Raw genomic sequence first — 18,509 nt, forward strand, 5'->3', positions numbered from 1 at the left:
ATTTTTTCCGCATCCTCAGCTCCAGCTAAGCACACATCCAGAGTATCATAAAAGCCAGTTTGATCTGGCGGTCTGTATATTGTGCCGACTAGAACAGATTTTGCCCTTTCAAATAAAATTTCCACCCATACGGTTTCAATTGTCTCATGATGAAGGTCAGTACGGGTAATGAATTTGGTGTCCTTATGTATGTACATACAAACACCACCTCCATACTGGTTTCTGTCATTACGGACTATAGTATAGTTCTCTATTTCTATTTCAGGGTCTGTTACAGATGGATCAAGTTTAGTTTCAGTAAAGCATATTATGTCTACCTTACCGCTCATAAACAGGTTTCTTAATTCGTCCAGCTTATGCTTAATGCTGTTTACATTAAGGTGAAAGATGTGCAGTCCGTTTTTATTAGCTGTGTTATTGATGTCTTCGAGTTCCAGGTAATGGTCTTCTGGTGCTGCTGTGGGGGAGGGAGGGGGGGGGCTTTGTTGTTGTCTCCGTGAGGTCTGTGTGTTGGTGTGTGGGGAGGGGGAGTCCTTTGTCCTGTCTTTTCTGGCGGCAACCTTTTGTTCTCCTGGGCTGGTAAACATAGCCAGCCTGGCTAGGTTGGCTAGTTTATCAGGCGATTTGTCCGTGGGGTTGCCGGTTGGGGGGGCTTTGTTGACGTGGGTGGGAAGGGGGGAGGGGGGGGTCGGGACCCGCGCCGTGCTGGTACAACAAAGGACTCGGTCCAGAGTCCTTTGTTCCTGGATGTTTTCGCCGTTAGCTCCGCTGGCTAGCCGGCTATCGGGCGTCGAGATGTTTAAATCCCGCGTCGGGATGGTCGTCATGGTTTCGACCCTCGGTTCACCTCCTCTCGTCTCTGCCTCACGTGTGCTCGTCTGCTGCGGCGTCATTTGGGAAGAGTTGCCGTCCGCGCAGTGGATGTAGCCACAGGTTGAGTTGTTGATATTGGTTGCGATGGTAACCTCCCTCGCTTCTTGCGCTGCCAGACCAAGTCTTCTCGCCTGAGTTCTGGTCAAGACCGGGCCTGGGTTTAGATGAATGTCTCCCGAGACATGTAATGGTCAGGTAATGGTCTTCTGGTGCTGCTGTGGGGGAGGGAGGGGGGGGGCTTTGTTGTTGTCTCCGTGCGGTCTGTGTGTTGGTGTGTGGGGAGGGGGAGTCCTTTGTCCTGTCTTTTCTTGGGCAACCTTTTGTTCTCCTGGGCTGGTAAACATAGCCAGCCTGGCTAGGTTGGCTAGTTTATCAGGCGATTTGTCCGTGGGGTTGCCGGTTGGGGGGGCTTTGTTGACGTTGGTGGGAAGGGGGGAGGGGGGGGTCGGGACCCGCGCCGTGCTGGTACAACAAAGGACTCGGTCCAGAGTCCTTTGTTCCTGGATGTTTTCGCCGTTAGCTCCGCTGGCTAGCCGGCTATCGGGCGTCGAGATGTTTAAATCCCGCGTCGGGATGGTCGTCATGGTTTCGACCCTCGGTTCACCTCCTCTCGTCTCTGCCTCACGTGTGCTCGTCTGCTGCGGCGTCATTTGGGAAGAGTTGCCGTCCGCGCAGTGGATGTAGCCACAGGTTGAGTTGTTGATATTGGTTGCGATGGTAACCTCCCTCGCTTCTTGCGCTGCCAGACCAAGTCTTCTCGCCTGAGTTCTGGTCAAGACCGGGCCTGGGTTTAGATGAATGTCTCCCGAGAGTAGCAGGATAAGGGACAAAAAGGTCTTTCGGCCATTCTGCCATTCGGGGGTCTGTTCTTTCTTTCAGGATTGGCCGTTAATGTTGCGTGAACGGTCGCTGTCCCCACGGCCAGGTGCTTATGCTCCGTGCCGTTTTGGAAATAAAAGTCGCTGTGTACCTCCTTTTCTATTTTTGCTCTTCTCTCCTCTTCTGTCTGGTTATGCTTCATCGTTGAGTAGAGGTACGAATCCGTTATCCAAAACATAACGAGGAGAAAATGTGCGCAAAATCTCTTTTGTTTGCTGTATTGACGAGGGCTCCGGTAGCTCAGGAATTTGCGACCGCTCATGGCTGTGTCCTGTTATGAGCTCAACTCAATTGGCAGAGTTAGCGGGTGGAAGTCGATGGGTGGTAATCTGGACGTTGTGGACAGCGACTCCTACAGGTTGGTTGGGGGACGCCTGCACAGCAGAGACAGGAAATGGCGGGGGTAGTGTGTGAGCCTCCCACACGTTACACCTCGCCAATGAGAGTCCGCGCTGGCAGGTGAAAAGATGTGACGGGCTGCCTCCTCGTGTACCGGAGGGGACATGTGATGCAAGGCTTCTATCCTCCCTACAACCGGACAGTGGGGGGCATATGCGAGCAACGTTCAAGACAGGGGAGGGGAGAATTGGCACAGTGAAATTGGGATGGGAGAAAAAATAGAAAAAGAGGAGAAAAAGTGGATCAAAAAAAGAAAATATATATGGTATACACACAATATAAACACACCTCAGAACACAATGCCAACTATGGTATACACACAATATAAATACACCTCAGAACACAATGCCAACTATGGTATACACAATATAAATACACCTCAGAACACAATGCCAACTATGGTATACACCAGAGGTGTGGACTCGAGTCACATGACTTGGACTCGAGTCACGAATTTGATGACTTTGGACTTGACTTGACCAAATAAAAAAAGTCTCTGACTTCGACTTTGACTTTAACACCAATGACTCGTGACTTCACTTGGACTTGAGCCTTTTGACTTGAGAAGACTTGATACATTCCCCCATGCCCAACGATAAAAAATTATGTTATTAAATGTGCCGTGAATTCATAAATTTCCAGCGAATACACTTCATTCGTGCAGCCGGCTCCAGTGTCACCTGCAGAGATAGTGGGCGTGTTTTGTTTACACCAGTCTAGACTGTCATGGCGGCGCCCAGTAATCGAGTTTTTACACATGGATATCCTCACTATTTGTCTTTTGGACCGGTGGTCGTCCGTTTATTAAGATCGAATGGACCATGGGTCAACCTCCAGACATCGGATGATTGTGGATTCGGGTATCGAAACGTTTTTCTAAAGTTTTGAGAGTACGGATTTGTGCGTGAATGTGGACCCGGGAACAAGTTGTTTGGGTAAGTCACTTATGTTATGGTTAAGGGTATGTAAGATGAACGTATGAGTGTCCGGATATCTTTTCTTCGAATGCGGGACGTTAATAATAATATAATTGTCCGAGTTATGAATGCCGGGAGTGTATGTTTGGTAAACCTTTCCAGTTAGACTGTGTGTGTGCGTATTTGGCTTTGGTGATTCGGTACAGGGGTTTAACGGCTTAAGCTGAGTTTTGATTATCAGTTAATCGATGCAGATTAAATTTTGTGCGTCTGTATGTGTAGTTGTGTACTACTGTCGTGAGTTTGAGTCACATTGGTCTAATTTAAGCCTCCGTTATACGTTCCGTATGACTCGTTTCATAATTGTGTATCTCTAATGTGCGCGCTGTGCAGTCTGTTTACGTTGGCAACACGGGTCGCTAAGGAATTTAACTTGCTTACGTAGAAACAATGCAAGATAACGAGACCTTTCATTATAACGTCTTGTTATGACTAAGATATCAAGTATTTACTCCCGGAAAATCTTTATGTATGGTGATAACGAGTACCGTAATTCCTCTAATAGTAACCCCGGCTTGTATTTGTTTCAACTGTAGCGGGTACCAGGCTTGTATTAGGAGGAGGCCTGTATAAGAGTGAGGCCTATATTTCAAATTTTCAAACGGATCATAATGAATAAATCAACATTTTGTGTCAGTTTGAACCCAGTAAAATGTACTGGGTTCATTTATTGAAACCAAGTACTGTATGAAATAGTAAACAGTGCAATTACAGGTGGTCACTGGTCATTTCAACGTTTTCAAAGTGAAATCAAGTAACTAGCTCAGTATGCAGCTCAGTATATTAGTAACCCGGCTTGTATTAGGAGGCCGGCTTATAATTGCTTAGCTCAAGAGCGCACCCGGCCATTAATAGAGACCCGGCTTGTATTTGAGACCCGGTTACTATTAGAGGAATTACGGTATATTGTTAACTTAGCTCCTGTACTCTGTCGTCTACTCTAAGCCATCCTAGGTTGTCAAAGTGGGCAGGGGTGAGGTGGGTTCTAGGAGTAAGGTCAAGTAGTAGTCTGACCAGTTTGTTTTGGGATGTTTGTAATCTTGTTTTTAGAGCCTTTGAGGTGCTTTGGTACCATGAGGTGCAAGCATAGTTGTTACAAAGGATCAGATTAAACCGAATATATATATTTATTGATTGATATATATTGCATAATATTTGTATATCGTTTGATATCCCTTGTATATTCCTTGTACATATACACAGAATATCCCTTTAGCCTAGTACAGACCATAATATTTCATTCTCCTATTGGACAGCGGTCCACAGGCGCCAAGGCCATGCCTCCAAAGTCAGGTTCAAAGTCACCGCCGGGGACATGCCTGGACATGAATGGTATTGCGCAAGGATATGAGACAGGAATAAAGCTGGTACTAGTTTATTCATCTAAGCGTATAAATACGGCGCAGGTGAATACAGAAGTATGTTACCCAATAAGTTGAAGCCTCACCCACGATACTACGTGCGGTGAAGTATGGCCTGTTTGGCCCCAAATAGAGCATTGAGACCGCGTGCGAATTAATAACTGAAGTGTCAGAGTTTGGCGCTATACCGTCGAGTGCGACATATTCTATTAAGTCAGTAATAGTCTATTTGTGTATAGTGTATTGTGCGGCTAAAGTTCTACAGTGACCAGCATCACCAACGTTTTCCTCGTATCAGCTAGAGTGCTTATCCAGGCTGGGCTGCTTTCATGGCGCTTTCACCCGAGGAGCCCTAGACGAGGACCGTGTGGACATGTACACTGGATTATCTACCCGACGACTGCATAGCCCTTTTCGGCTGGATTATATTTGCTTTTGGTCCTGTGATTAATGGAGCGGAGAATCGCCGACGCCCACCAGTGTGTGGGATTTACCCTGTGAGGAGCCACGTCGAGTCTGCCCCTCAGAAGCCTGAGGCAGGCTAGCTTTCTTCCCTGTGGAGCTACAGGCTACGGAGAACAGCTGTATTCGTCTGTGGATCAAGATCTTATTGCACCGTCTCCCGTACTCGGAGTCTCCTTATCATCGTTGACCCAGACTCTATTACCGACAGATCCTCTACCCTTGCTGGCTTACAACCGGGGGGACCCTTCCAGTATCTCCCGCTATATTACTAGTGTACCATAGATATAATTCCCTAAGATTCAGGTTGTATAATTACCTCCTGCGTAACCAGAGAATGGACATTCGTTATTGATTTGCCTACGCACATTCCTTTGCCTTATAAGCGCATTCAAAGTGAAATAGAGAAGTATATTATGTACCTTTTGCTGCAATAAATACTTAATTACAACTTTGTGTGGAACCGATTTCATTGTGGGAAGTGTTCATCATTATATATATCATGTACTGTATGGCCAGTAATTAAAGTGCATAAGACGGTAGTGGTTTAATGATACCATACTTATCAATACAGTCAGGGAATTGTACCCCTCAGTTACAATTGGTCCTTCGAGCCGGAGGGTAACTAGCGTAATATTAATATAGTGGTATTAATATTGACATGGCCAATGATGAACACTCCACAAAACGGTTCTCCTAAAATAGATCGCCCGCAGCGTAGACGGCAGACACTTCAGTACTTAGAGGATTACGTTGCCAATATACTACCTAGCTTTCTACAGACGGTAAACGCGGAAAAAGTAGATAGTAAAATTATGTCCGACCCTATCGACATGGCTACCCCGCCAATAGAGGCCCTAGTGGGTTCTAACGTAACTGACCAAGCTCACGGAGGGGACCAGGAGGGACCAGACATGACTTTACCCCCCGCCAAGACCGAAGAAGTAGTCCCCGGAGAGCTCCAGGATAAAGACAGCCCTCCAGGGATGGAACTCGACCCACTACAAGAAGAGGCGAGCACCCCGGAGATGGATCTCCTCGACTCGCCACAGGAGAACGGATCTCCAACGAGTACCACCAGGAGCGGATCACCTCAACCAGCGTCTTCCCCCAGCGAGGCGGACAAGATGCTGGCATAAGCCTTCCTCGCCAGCCTGGCAGCCTCAACAGAGCGCGATCGACTCCAAGCACAGACGCTTAGTGAGCGCGAACATTCTTCCATGGAAAGAGAACGCCTTCAAGCGCAGCAACGGAGCGACGAAGATCGTACACGTCTAGAGATTAGACGCCTTCAGACGGAAGAGAATATGGGAAGAGACCGGGCCGAAGCCCAGCGCGCCGCTGCCGGTGCCCAAAGAGAAGCAGAGCGCGACCTCGCTCTCACCAAGCGCGAAGCCGAGCGCGACCGATTACAAGCGCAGATAATGGAGCAGCTGATCACCAGGGCAACACCCCCTCCCTCCGCACGGGGCTCCAGGGCCTCGTCAAGACAAGGGTCACGGGCACCCTCCCCTACCCGATCAAGCGACCCTGAGCCCGACCACCAGAGAGAGCCTATACCCCCCCTCCGAACCCCTTCCCCGTCCGGTCCAAGTGAGACCCAGCTACAAGGAAGAAACGGTCTACACCGCGGAGAGGCTAAATAGACGACTACAGGATCTAGATGACCTGCCAGAGGAAGAAGAAGAGGGAGAGGAGGAGAGCCAAGCCCAACAGCAGCACAGTACTCCACAGGACCAGGAGGTCCAGTACAGCCCAGGCTTTACCCCCGCGGCTCTGCGCTACAGACCCCCGACTCAATTCACGGGTGAGCTTGACGCACGACCAGCCCCGAGGAACAGCACCTGGATACGCGGGCCATGGTATCCAGCAGGTACCAGCCCACCAAGAGGCGTAAGAGGAGACTCGCCTAGGAGGCCTCTCTTCCAACGCTCACCGATGTGCCAGCCATCCATGGCATCATACATTGGCACACCGACGTTCCCGGACTTCACACACGAGAACAGAGCACAGTACACAGAGCTACGAATGTGCTTAGAGACAATGATGTCCGATGTAGCTGATGAACCGTACAAATATGCTATCCTACTGAAGCACCTCAAGGTGCCCCGAGCGCACAATATAGCGCTGGCCTATGCCACCTCTACTACCCCATACACCGCGGCTCTAGCAGCACTCGACCAAAGATATGGACGCATATGGGACTACGTAATACAAGAGATAAGGCATATTGACCGCCTACCCCCAGCCACAGACAATCGCTCACTAGATGACCTGTCTATCAAGGTACAATCCCTGGTAGGGATGCTGGGGGCGCAAAGAGAAAAGGGTATGCACGAACTGTACGCAAACTCTAATGTCGAGAGGATTTTAGAGAAGCTTCCGCCCGCCCGACAAGAGCGCTTCAGGCGGCAAAGAGACCACCGTGATCCTAACGGTCCCGAGCCATCCCTCCTAGACCTAGCTGACTTCCTGGCGAGAGAAGTCAACAGCCTACGGTTGGATACGTTCATGCGGAGCACACCAAGCTCCAGAGAGGGACCTAGGAGAGCAAACGATGGCCGCAGATTGGTGACCGTCATGCACCAATCAGAATCAGTACCGAGCAGCAAGAACCACAGCACCCCCTCGATGAAAGAGAAGTGGAAGATGGTGTGCCCGTACTGCGAAAATGAACACTGGCTGTCACAATGTGACACGTTCAAGAAGATGACCGCCGACGAGGTGAGTCAATGGATAAAGGCCAACCGACGCTGTTACCGATGTGCGCGCAGTCACATGGCAGCCGATTGCCGCTTAAAGAAGAGGTGTAGTCGGTGTGACGGAGCCCACTTAGACATCCTACACGAAAGTAACAGAAGAAAGCCTGCACCCTCAAGCAGCACAAAGGCAAGTGTTATGTACATTGACCCCGCCAGCAGCGGGGGCGCCCGGGTGCTCTTAAAGGTGGTCCGCGTAACATTGAGTTACCAAGACAAGGTCATGGACACTTACGCCGTCCTTAACGACGGGTCAGAGAAGACCCTTCTCCTCGCGTCCGCTGCGGCCCAGCTGGGGCTGCGGGGGAGCGAAAACCAGATGACGATTCGGACAATAAGAAGAGATCTAAAGACGATAAAGGGCGAGAATGTCTCCTTCACTATCGCAGCAAGCGGGCAGCCAGAGAGACGTATAGGATTACTAACGCTTTCACCAGCCAAGAAATAGGCCTGTCGCAGTACACCTACCCCATCGCCAAGCTGATGGATAAATATGTGCACCTGCGTCAACTACCTATACCGCTCATAGACGGTGCCACCCCGACCCTGCTGATAGGCTCCGACCATGCAGACCTCATCGTCCCGATGGACCGGGTCCACACAGGGCCCAGAGGCTGTCCTGCAGCAGTCGAGACCCGCCTAGGATGGACACTACAAGGCCCCTTCGCTAGGTCCCTTAACCGAACAGCAGCCACTAGCTGCCTCCACTCCAGAGTGACAGAAGAAGACCCCACCCTCCTACAGCATGTCGAGAGGCTATGGACACTAGAGACAATGCCCTTTAAGAACGAAAAGAAAGACATTCGTTCCAAGGAAGACATTTACGCTATAGCCCTCCTCGAGCAGGGGACAAAGAGAGTCAAAGTCAACGGAGTGATGAGATACGCAACTCCACTCCTGAGGCGAGAGGGTATGCCTACCTTCCACGCCCCAAAATAAGCGACGGAGCGGTATCTATTGAACACAGAGCGGCGCCTAGCCAGAGACCCCGCTCAAGAGACTGTGTACCGCGCTGAGATTAACAAGCTAATCACAGCGGGACACATAAAGAAAATTGACATTAAAGAGGCCGATCAGACGACCGGATCATGGTACGTGCCGCACCACAAAGTCCACCACAACGGCAAGGATCGTATTGTGTTCAACTGCAGCTACCAGATCGGATCACAAAATCTGAATAAAGAGCTCTTGCCCGGCCCAACACTAGGCCCCTCTCTACTAGGCGTGTTACTACGTTTCCGCCAAGACAAGGTGGCCATCAGCGGCGACATCAAAGGGATGTTCCTGCAGGTGAGACTAGTGGAGGAGGACAAGCCCCTGCTGCGGTTCCTATGGAGAGAGAGGATCGGGGACGAGCAACCAGCCATCTATCAATGGGAAGTCCTCCCTTTCGGAACCACATGCAGCCCATGCTGTGCTACGTTTGCACTGCAAAAACACGTCGCAGAGGACCCAGCAGCTGATGAAGAGGTCCGACAAAGTGTAGGAAATAGTTTCTACGTGGACAACTGTCTGCAAAGCGTCTCGACGCCAGAAGAAGCCGAGGCCCTTCTACTCAAGCTCCGCGCCTCCCTGATCAAAGGCGGCTTTGATCTCAGGCAGTGGGCCAGCAGCGACCCGCAAGTATTGCGCAGCCTCTCCCCCGAGGACAAGGCAGCAAGCAGCGAGACCTGGATGGCGACCATCCCAGGAGAAGCCCAAGAAATGACATTAGGACTAGTCTAGCGCTTCAAAACAGACTCGCTCCATTATAAACACACACCCCTGACCAAGGAGCAGGGAAGGTCGACTGCACTACCGACCACCAGACGGAGTGTATACAGAACACTCGCCAGACAATATGACCCGTTGGGATGTATTCTACCTTACACCACCAGGGCAAAGATGATTGTAAGAGCGTTATGGGACAAGGACCAGGGCTGGGACGACCCCATACCCGAACACCTTGCATCCACATGGAGAGAGTGGGAGACAGAACTCAGCTCACTCCCAGGTGTCAACATACGCCGCAGCTACTTCCCACCCACAGTGAGGCCGGAGACGTGCCAGATGGACCTGCACGTCTTCAGCGACGCCTCCGAAGTAGCCTACGGTTCGGTGGCCTACTTGCGTGCCCGAGAGGAGAGAGGAGAAATACATACTGCTTTCATCCTGGCTCGCTCAAGAATAGCCCCACGCAAGCAACAATCTATCCCGCGTCTAGAGCTCTGCGCAGCCCTAGCAGGAGCGCAACTCGCTACGTTGATCCAACGTGAACTCACCATCCCGGTGCAAAGAACAATCTTGTGGTCAGACTCCACGACAGTACTCACATGGATCCGGTCTGATTCGTGCAGATACAAGGTCTTCGTGGGAGTCAGAGTCACAGAGATTCAAGATTTGACAGAAGTAGCAAGCTGGAGGTATGTGGACACAAAACACAACCCAGCTGACGTCATCACCCGGGGAATGTCCCTGGATGACCTCACCCGTCACAACCTATACAGTGACGGGCCAGAGTTCCTCAAGCTCCCGGAAGAAGAGTGGCCTACACCCACCCCACGGGCAGCGAGTAAAGAGGAGGCCGAGAACAAGAAATCTATGTTCTGTGGATTGACCACACTCGTCTCCACAGACCCCGACATAGACGATTGCCTCACCCTAGAGAGTGCGCAGCTAAAGACATTCCTGTGGCACCACCCAGAGGTTCAGCTCACTACTGACATTACTGCAGCTGACTACGAAGAAGCAGAACTTCTTCTCCTACAACGAGCCCAGAGAGACTCGTTTCCCGATGAGCTAGACTGTCTACAGGGAGCCAAGCCCGTCCCATCAGACAGCAGATTGCTCCACCTAGCCCCCGAGAGCGACGCCCATGGTCTCATCAAAGTGGGTGGTCGTCTGCGGAGAGCTCCAGACTTACCGGATGACGTCAAGTACCCGATAGTCTTAAACAGCCGACACAAGGTCACAGAGCTGATCATAAAGAAATACGACGAGGATGTGCATCACGCCGGGGCAGAGAGAGTCTTCGCGGAGATCAGACGTCGTTATTGGATACTGCAAGGGAGAGAAGCAGTGCGGCGCTTCCAGCGAACCTGTCTAGACTGTCGTAAATGGCGAGTGCAGCCCAGTATACCCCGGATGGCTGACCTACCTCCCTGTCGCCTCCGACTCGGCGACAAGCCTTTTCACTCCACCGGTATCACTGTTTCGGCCCGCTGTATGTAAAGAAAGGAAGAGGAACCGAGAAGCGGTGGGGTATTGTATTCAAATGCATGACCACCCGAGCGATGCATATAGAACTCCTTCCAACCATGAGCACAGACTCATTCCTTATGGCCTTCCGAAGATTCACATCGCGGAAAGGCAAACCGTCTATATTATTGTCTGATCACGGGACAAACTTCAAAGGCGGAGAAAGAGAGCTGAGAGAGAGCTTCCAAGCTATGGGCCCAGAACTTAAGACCCACCTCGCTCCATCCCAGATTGACTTCCAGTTTAATCCCCCGAATGCACCTCACTTCGGTGGAACTTGGGAACGAGAAGTACGTTCAATAAAGACAGCCCTGTACGCCGTGCTTGGGGCCCAGACCGTGGCGGAAGAAGTCCTAATGACAGTCCTCACGGAGATCGAGGGAGTATTGAACTCAAAGCCCCTCGGTTACGTCTCAAGTGATGTAGCAGATGTCGACCCAGTCACCCCCAACACACTCTTGATGGGGCGGCTGGACCCCGCGCTACCACAGACAATGTACAGGCCTGAAGAAGCGAACGGCCGAAGAATGTGGAGGTACAGTCAAGTATTGGCTGACAAGTTTTGGAACAGCTTCCTACTCCACTATCTACCGTCTCTACAGACCCGCCAGAAATGGGTGAAAGAGAGAGACAATTTGACAGAAGGAACAGTCGTCATGATTATCGACCAGTCACTACCCCGAGCTATGTGGCCGGCTGGCCGCGTAAGCAAAGTGATCACCGGTGCCGACGGAAAGGTCAGAGCAGCCGAAGTGCTCGTCCAAGGGCGGATCTACACCCGACCCGTGGCGAGGCTAATAGAGTTGCCAAGGCTCCCCGAGACTATTGATGACGACCATGACCCCATGACTTTGTGAACTGCCCTACCCCTCACAGCAGACATTGAGTAGTGGACAGTGCGGTTAATCTGTCTCTGCTTAGCTAATTAGGTGGGACTAATTAGGAGGCGGCTGTTACAAAGGATCAGATTAAACCGAATATATATATTTATTGATTGATATATATTGCATAATATTTGTATATCGTTTGATATCCCTTGTATATTCCTTGTACATATACACGGAATATCCCTTTAGCCTAGTACAGACCATAATATTTCATTCTCCTATTGGACAGCGGTCCACAGGCGCCAAGGCCATGCCTCCAAAGTCAGGTTCAAAGTCACCGCCGGGGACATGCCTGGACATGAATGGTATTGCGCAAGGATATGAGACAGGAATAAAGCTGGTACTAGTTTATTCATCTAAGCGTATAAATACGGCGCAGGTGAATACAGAAGTATGTTACCCAATAAGTTGAAGCCTCACCCACGATACTACGTGCGGTGAAGTATGGCCTGTTTGGCCCCAAATAGAGCATTGAGACCGCGTGCGAATTAATAACTGAAGTGTCAGAGTTTGGCGCTATACCGTCGAGTGCGACATATTCTATTAAGTCAGTAATAGTCTATTTGTGTATAGTGTATCGTGCGGCTAAAGTTCTACAGTGACCAGCATCACCAACGTTTTCCTCGTATCAGCTAGAGTGCTTATCCAGGCTGGGCTGCTTTCATGGCGCTTTCACCCGAGGAGCCCTAGACGAGGACCGTGTGGACATGTACACTGGATTATCTACCCGACGACTGCATAGCCCTTTTCGGCTGGATTATATTTGCTTTTGGTCCTGTGATTAATGGAGCGGAGAATCGCCGACGCCCACCAGTGTGTGGGATTTACCCTGTGAGGAGCCACGTCGAGTCTGCCCCTCAGAAGCCTGAGGCAGGCTAGCTTTCTTCCCTGTGGAGCTACAGGCTACGGAGAACAGCTGTATTCGTCTGTGGATCAAGATCTTATTGCACCGTCTCCCGTACTCAGAGTCTCCTTATCATCGTTGACCCAGACTCTATTACCGACAGATCCTCTACCCTTGCTGGCTTACAACCGGGGGGACCCTTCCAGTATCTCCCGCTATATTACTAGTGTACCATAGATATAATTCCCTAAGATTCAGGTTGTATAATTACCTCCTGCGTAACCAGAGAATGGACATTCGTTATTGATTTGCCTACGCACATTCCTTTGCCTTATAAGCGCATTCAAAGTGAAATAGAGAAGTATATTATGTACCTTTTGCTGCAATAAATACTTAATTACAACTTTGTGTGGAACCGATTTCATTGTGGGAAGTGTTCATCATTATATATATCATGTACTGTATGGCCAGTAATTAAAGTGCATAAGACGGTAGTGGTTTAATGATACCATACTTATCAATACAGTCAGGGAATTGTACCCCTCAGTTACAATAGTCGTAGTACCCTTGAATGAGTGCTCCTGCCAGAGTCTTCAGGGTATGTCTTGTTTACCAGAGAGGAGATCCGGTACAAGAATCTAGTTTGTTGGTTGACTTATTTTGTCACAGGAAAGATTTGCCTCTAGGATGGAACCCAGGTAGGTAATTTCATCTTTCCTTGTGACAATATTGTCACCCACTGTAACTGAGAAGCTGTTGGCCTTGCTGAGTTTATTTGATCCGAGAGAGAGAGAGAGAACTCGCACACGAATTAGGCCCTACCTAATTCTAATACCTAATAAACTACCTAATATACGAAATGCAGAGATGCCTTGTCATTTCAGTACAGATTTTTTATACCCCAAAATTGATAAAGGGTTAAGGTAGACTAGTTAGTTGAACCGAGGTCTGCTATTATGGATCATGTGCCATAGACGCATTAGACTGTATATACAGGGCAGGCAGACGTTAAATAAATGATTGGTCCAAGTGGGTAGACAATATCTTGGTTATTGTTATCCTACCTTTAAAATGGATATGGTGATCCTTATTCTTTTGTTTCTCAATATACTCCTGAACTGGTTTTCTCAAGCAGCTCTTGTGCAAATGTATCTAGTTGTAAGACTAACCCTGATTCTGAATATTATTACATTTATAGTAATTAGATTATGTTTTGCCAACAAGTTGATAATGAATTTTTTTGGTGAAGCGCGTATTATGACTTGTTTAGGACTCGAAACTCAAAGGTTAGGACTTGGGACTTGAGTACCAAGACTTGAGACTGACTTGTGACTTGCAAAACAATGACTTTGTCCCACCTCTGGTTATACACACAATACAACATATAAATACAACTCAACGGCACCTGTGGTATACATACGCAATACAAAATATAAATATACCTATGAACACAGCGGCAGATATCATATACACACACAATACAACATATAAATATACACCTCCCTGCCTCTCCTCTCCTGCGTTACTGCACTTGTCACACACTGATGCACCGATTCCAGGAATATCCATGGCTGAAACACAAAACCTCCTATCTGAAAATGTCACTTTTTTGAGAAAACAAAAGAAACTTGCTGTTTTCTTGCAGAATGCAATTATTTTAAGGATACTCAATACAATACACTGCTTTTGGCTTTTGGAAAATATCTTGCAGACAGACTGAATAGGTGCAGACGGGAGGTTTCTCATCATCCAAATTTAAATCAGAAATGTTGCAGATAGGCGGTTTTGCGTTTCAGTCATCGATATATGATTTATAGATATTTTATAGAACAATTGCGTTGTGAATGAATATTAGAAAATGTGACTTTTAATCTAATGTGCATGTGTTCATTTAATTATATCTGTTCCCATCTTGCAAAAAGAAAAGCTTTCGGTATGAACCACGCCCAGATACAGGTACTTTTGTACAGATGCAGGTCATTTTGTTGGTTGAACAGATACAGATAATGACGTCTCTGCACACCCTTAGTAGGGACCATGTGTTCTTCTGTTTATCTAACCCCCCCCCCTCTCTCTCCCCAGTCTTTGAGCGGACCATATCCACTATTCTGGCCCTGCGTAGAGACCGTGCGTTCTGTGAGGAGGTGACTACAGGTCAGGAGTGTGGTGTGGTTCTGGACCAGACGTCTTTCTACGCTGAGCAGGGAGGTCAGAGCTTCGACGAGGGCTACATGCTGCGAGAGGACGACAACATGGAGGATGTAAGGTCCAGGAAGACTGGCTTCTCTTTCTTCTTTTTCTCTCCTTTTCCTTTCTTTTCTTTTCAGAACACAAGCAGAGGTAGAATAACACATATTGTATTATTTTATTCTTGAGTTCTCATCGCCGTTTTGTATACCCACCCTGCTCTCCTCTCTCTCGTTGTCTCTCTCTCTCTCCCCTCTCTACCTCATCTATCTCTTGCTCTCTCACTCCCTCTTTGTCTCTCTCTTTCTCTCTCCGTTCCTGGTTTCTCTCTTTCTTCATTCCTGGTTTGTTTCTCTCTGTTTTTCTCTCTTCATTCCTGGTTTCTCTGTCTCTCTCTCTGTTTTTCTCTCTTCATTCCTGGTTTCTCTCCCTTTGTCTTTACCTCCTTCCCTTGCTCTCTGTCCTCAACTGGTATTCCTTTCTTTCTCCTTCTCTTTCTTTCAGCCCCATCTTCAGCGAGTCTACACTTAAATACAAGTTTTGTGTGTGTGTGTGTGTGTGTGTGTGTGTGTGTGTGTGTGTGTGTCTGTCAGAGGATGGAGTTCACAGTGAAGAACACTCAGGTCAGAGGAGGATATGTTCTCCATATAGGAACAGTCTACGGAACTCTGCGGGTGGGAGACCGTGTTTCCCTTCATGTAGACGAGGTGAGAGACATTAACCCTAACCCTGCCTGTAGACCAGGTGACACACATTAACCCTAACCCTGCCTGTAGACCAGGTGAGACACATTAACCCTAACCCTGCTGTAGACCAGGTGACACATTAACCCTAACCCTGCTGTAGACCAGGTGACACACATTAACCCTAACCCTGCCTGTAGACCAGGTGACACACATTAACCCTAACCCTGCCTGTAGACCAGGTGAGAGACATTAACCCTAACCCTGCTGTAGACCAGGTGACACACATTAACCCTAACCCTGCCTGTAGACCAGGTGACACACATTAACCCTAACCCTGCCTGTAGACCAGGTGACACACGTTAACCCTAACCCTGCCTGTAGACCAGGTGAGAGACATTAACCCTAACCCTGCCTGTAGACCAGGTGACACATTAACCCTAACCCTGCTGTAGACCAGGTGACACACATTAACCCTAACCCTGCCTGTAGACCAGGTGACACACATTAACCCTAACCCTGCCTGTAGACCAGGTGACACACATTAACCCTAACCCTGCCTGTAGACCAGGTGACACACATTAACCCTAACCCTGCCTGTAGACCAGGTGAGACACAATTTTTTTAGTTTTGCCAATTCGAATTTTTTTTAAACAGGCTACCGTCATATACAAGACCCTGCATGGTCTGTGGCCTGCCCCCTCTGAGGGAATTCATAGAAAGGAACCCCGATAGAGGAATCAGCACTAGAGCAACCACTAGAGGGGATTGCGAAGTGCCCGGCCGGCAAACCGCCTTCGGTAAAAACACCCTCTCAGTACTAAGGGCTGTTTAATCTGGAATGATCTACCACTGACCATAGGAGATTGTACATCATTTCCATCTTTTAAATTCAATCTAAAAAAAATGGTTACTCGACAACCAAACCTGTGACCATGTATAGTCAAATTATATATTGTAGTGCACCATTTTATACCTTGTACTTTTCTGTATGTGTGTTTTTATGCCTTGTCTCGTAGCATGTTATGCTTCACTGCCTGCATGTTTAGTTTTTATGCTTTGTGTGGGGACTGCGGATGAAAACTAGCATCCTTGCTAAATCCGGTGTATTTACACTGCATTTATTTGTAGTGTCCAGTAATATGCTCTGTCTGTCCCGTCTAAATAAACAAATAAATTAAAATAAATATATAGACACACACACACACACATACACACACACACACACACACACACACACACACACACACTACATTCAACTCTCCGTCCCAACATTCTATGACACATACTCTATGTTCAACTTTCTGCCACAACACCCTCATTATAGTGCTCACCAGAGATGTGCTTAGCATTTTTCATAACTGATTCAATTTTTTTTAAAGACCTAAAAAGGGACTCATTTACAAATGAAACTAAAGAACAAATGGATTAAGAAACTAAAGGACTAATGGACTAATGGAATAATAGACTAATAAACGAATAGACTAATAGTCGAATGGACTAATATAGTAATAGACTAAGGTCGCTTTCACACAGGGGCTGTTTGGTCCGGACTATCGGACCAGAATTCGATAGTCCGGTTTTTCGGGTTTGTGTGAATGCGCGTCGAACTCGGTCCGCGGACCAAACACACAAACTCTGGTCCGCCTGAAAACGTAGGTCTCGGTTCGCTTCATCGAACCAAACGCGGACCAAATATAGGAAGTGCTTATTATTACCACTGCGCACGGCATTCACTGCAAAACAAGCACACTGCATCTATCTATCTATCTATCTATCTATCTATCTATCTATCTATCTATCTATCTATCTATCTATCTATCTATCTATCTATCTATCTATCTATCTATCTATCTATCTATCTATCTATCTATCTATCTATATATCTAACTGTGCATCTTGGATAGAAGGAAGAAAAAACGCTGCTTATTATATTATTACCGAGGCGCTCGGCATTCACTGCAAAACAAGCACACTGTACACATATGGGCAGAAGACCAAATAAAACAGCTACTTGTGGGCACTCATAAAAACAACGCGGTGTACAAGTTGTTTAGCGAGAGGATGGTGGTAATGGGCTTCAATAGAACAATGGATCAATGTCACGTCAAAATAAACAACTCCGCCTCCGCTGATCTGGAGGGCTCGCAGTCCACACACAGACACACGCGCGCGCGCGCACACACACGGGCTCGCAGCCACACACACATTTCCGTCCAATAGACGAGCGCCCTTTTCGACCACGTGACATTGTTCAGAAAGTTCGGTGCGCCTGACAAATTGCTATGTGAACGCTGACGAACCAAATGAAGAATGCAACAATGTTGCAACTTCACCACCAGAACCGCACCGAGTCCACCAAAACTATATGTGAAAGCGACCTAATATACTAAATTACGAATAGACTAATGAACTAAAGGACTAATAGCCTAATGATGACATAATAGACTAATGAACTAAAGGACTAATAGCCTAATGACATAATGGACTAATAAACGAAAGGACTAATAGAATAATGAACGAATGGAATAATGGACTAATAAACTAAATTACTAATATAGTAATAAACTCAAGGACTATACTAATAAACTCAATTACTAATAAACTAAAGGACTAATAGACTAATGGACCAATAAACCAAAGGACTAATGGACTACTTTATTTACACGAATGAAATAAAATGCTGTCTAGCACATCTCTCCATGTTTCAGTCCTAATGCACCGTCTCCTCCAGGCCCGCCGTACGCCCATCATGAGCAACCACACAGCCACCCACATCCTGAACTTTGCCCTGCGGGGAGTCCTGGGCGAGGCGGATCAGAGGGGGTCCCTTGTGGCCCCTGATCGCCTGCGCTTCGACTTCACCGCCAAGGGAGCCCTGAGCACGGGGGAGGTCCGCCGCACAGAGGAGATCGCCTGCGCCATGATCCGAGACGCCAAGGTGAGGCGACGCCAGGAATA

At 48.1% G+C, this 18,509-nt stretch overlaps 1 protein-coding gene across 2 annotated transcripts in view; it reads left to right on the forward strand.

The window, feature by feature from the left end:
• LOC311230114 (alanine--tRNA ligase, cytoplasmic-like) overlaps positions 1 to 18,509 on the forward strand; it is an 86,411-nt gene that overhangs the window by 32,812 nt on the left and 35,090 nt on the right. For both annotated transcript variants that reach the window (XM_084316281.1, XM_084316282.1), the window contains exons 12-14: positions 14,761 to 14,939; positions 15,459 to 15,572; positions 18,283 to 18,489. In XM_084316281.1, the coding sequence (XP_084172407.1) occupies positions 14,761 to 14,939; positions 15,459 to 15,572; positions 18,283 to 18,489 (500 nt within the window). The remainder of the gene's footprint in view (positions 1 to 14,760; positions 14,940 to 15,458; positions 15,573 to 18,282; positions 18,490 to 18,509) is intronic.

Source organism: Notolepis coatsorum (assembly GCF_963971535.1).
Source record: "Notolepis coatsorum genome assembly, chromosome: 6".
Classification (NCBI taxonomy): Eukaryota; Metazoa; Chordata; class Actinopteri; order Aulopiformes; family Paralepididae; genus Notolepis; species Notolepis coatsorum.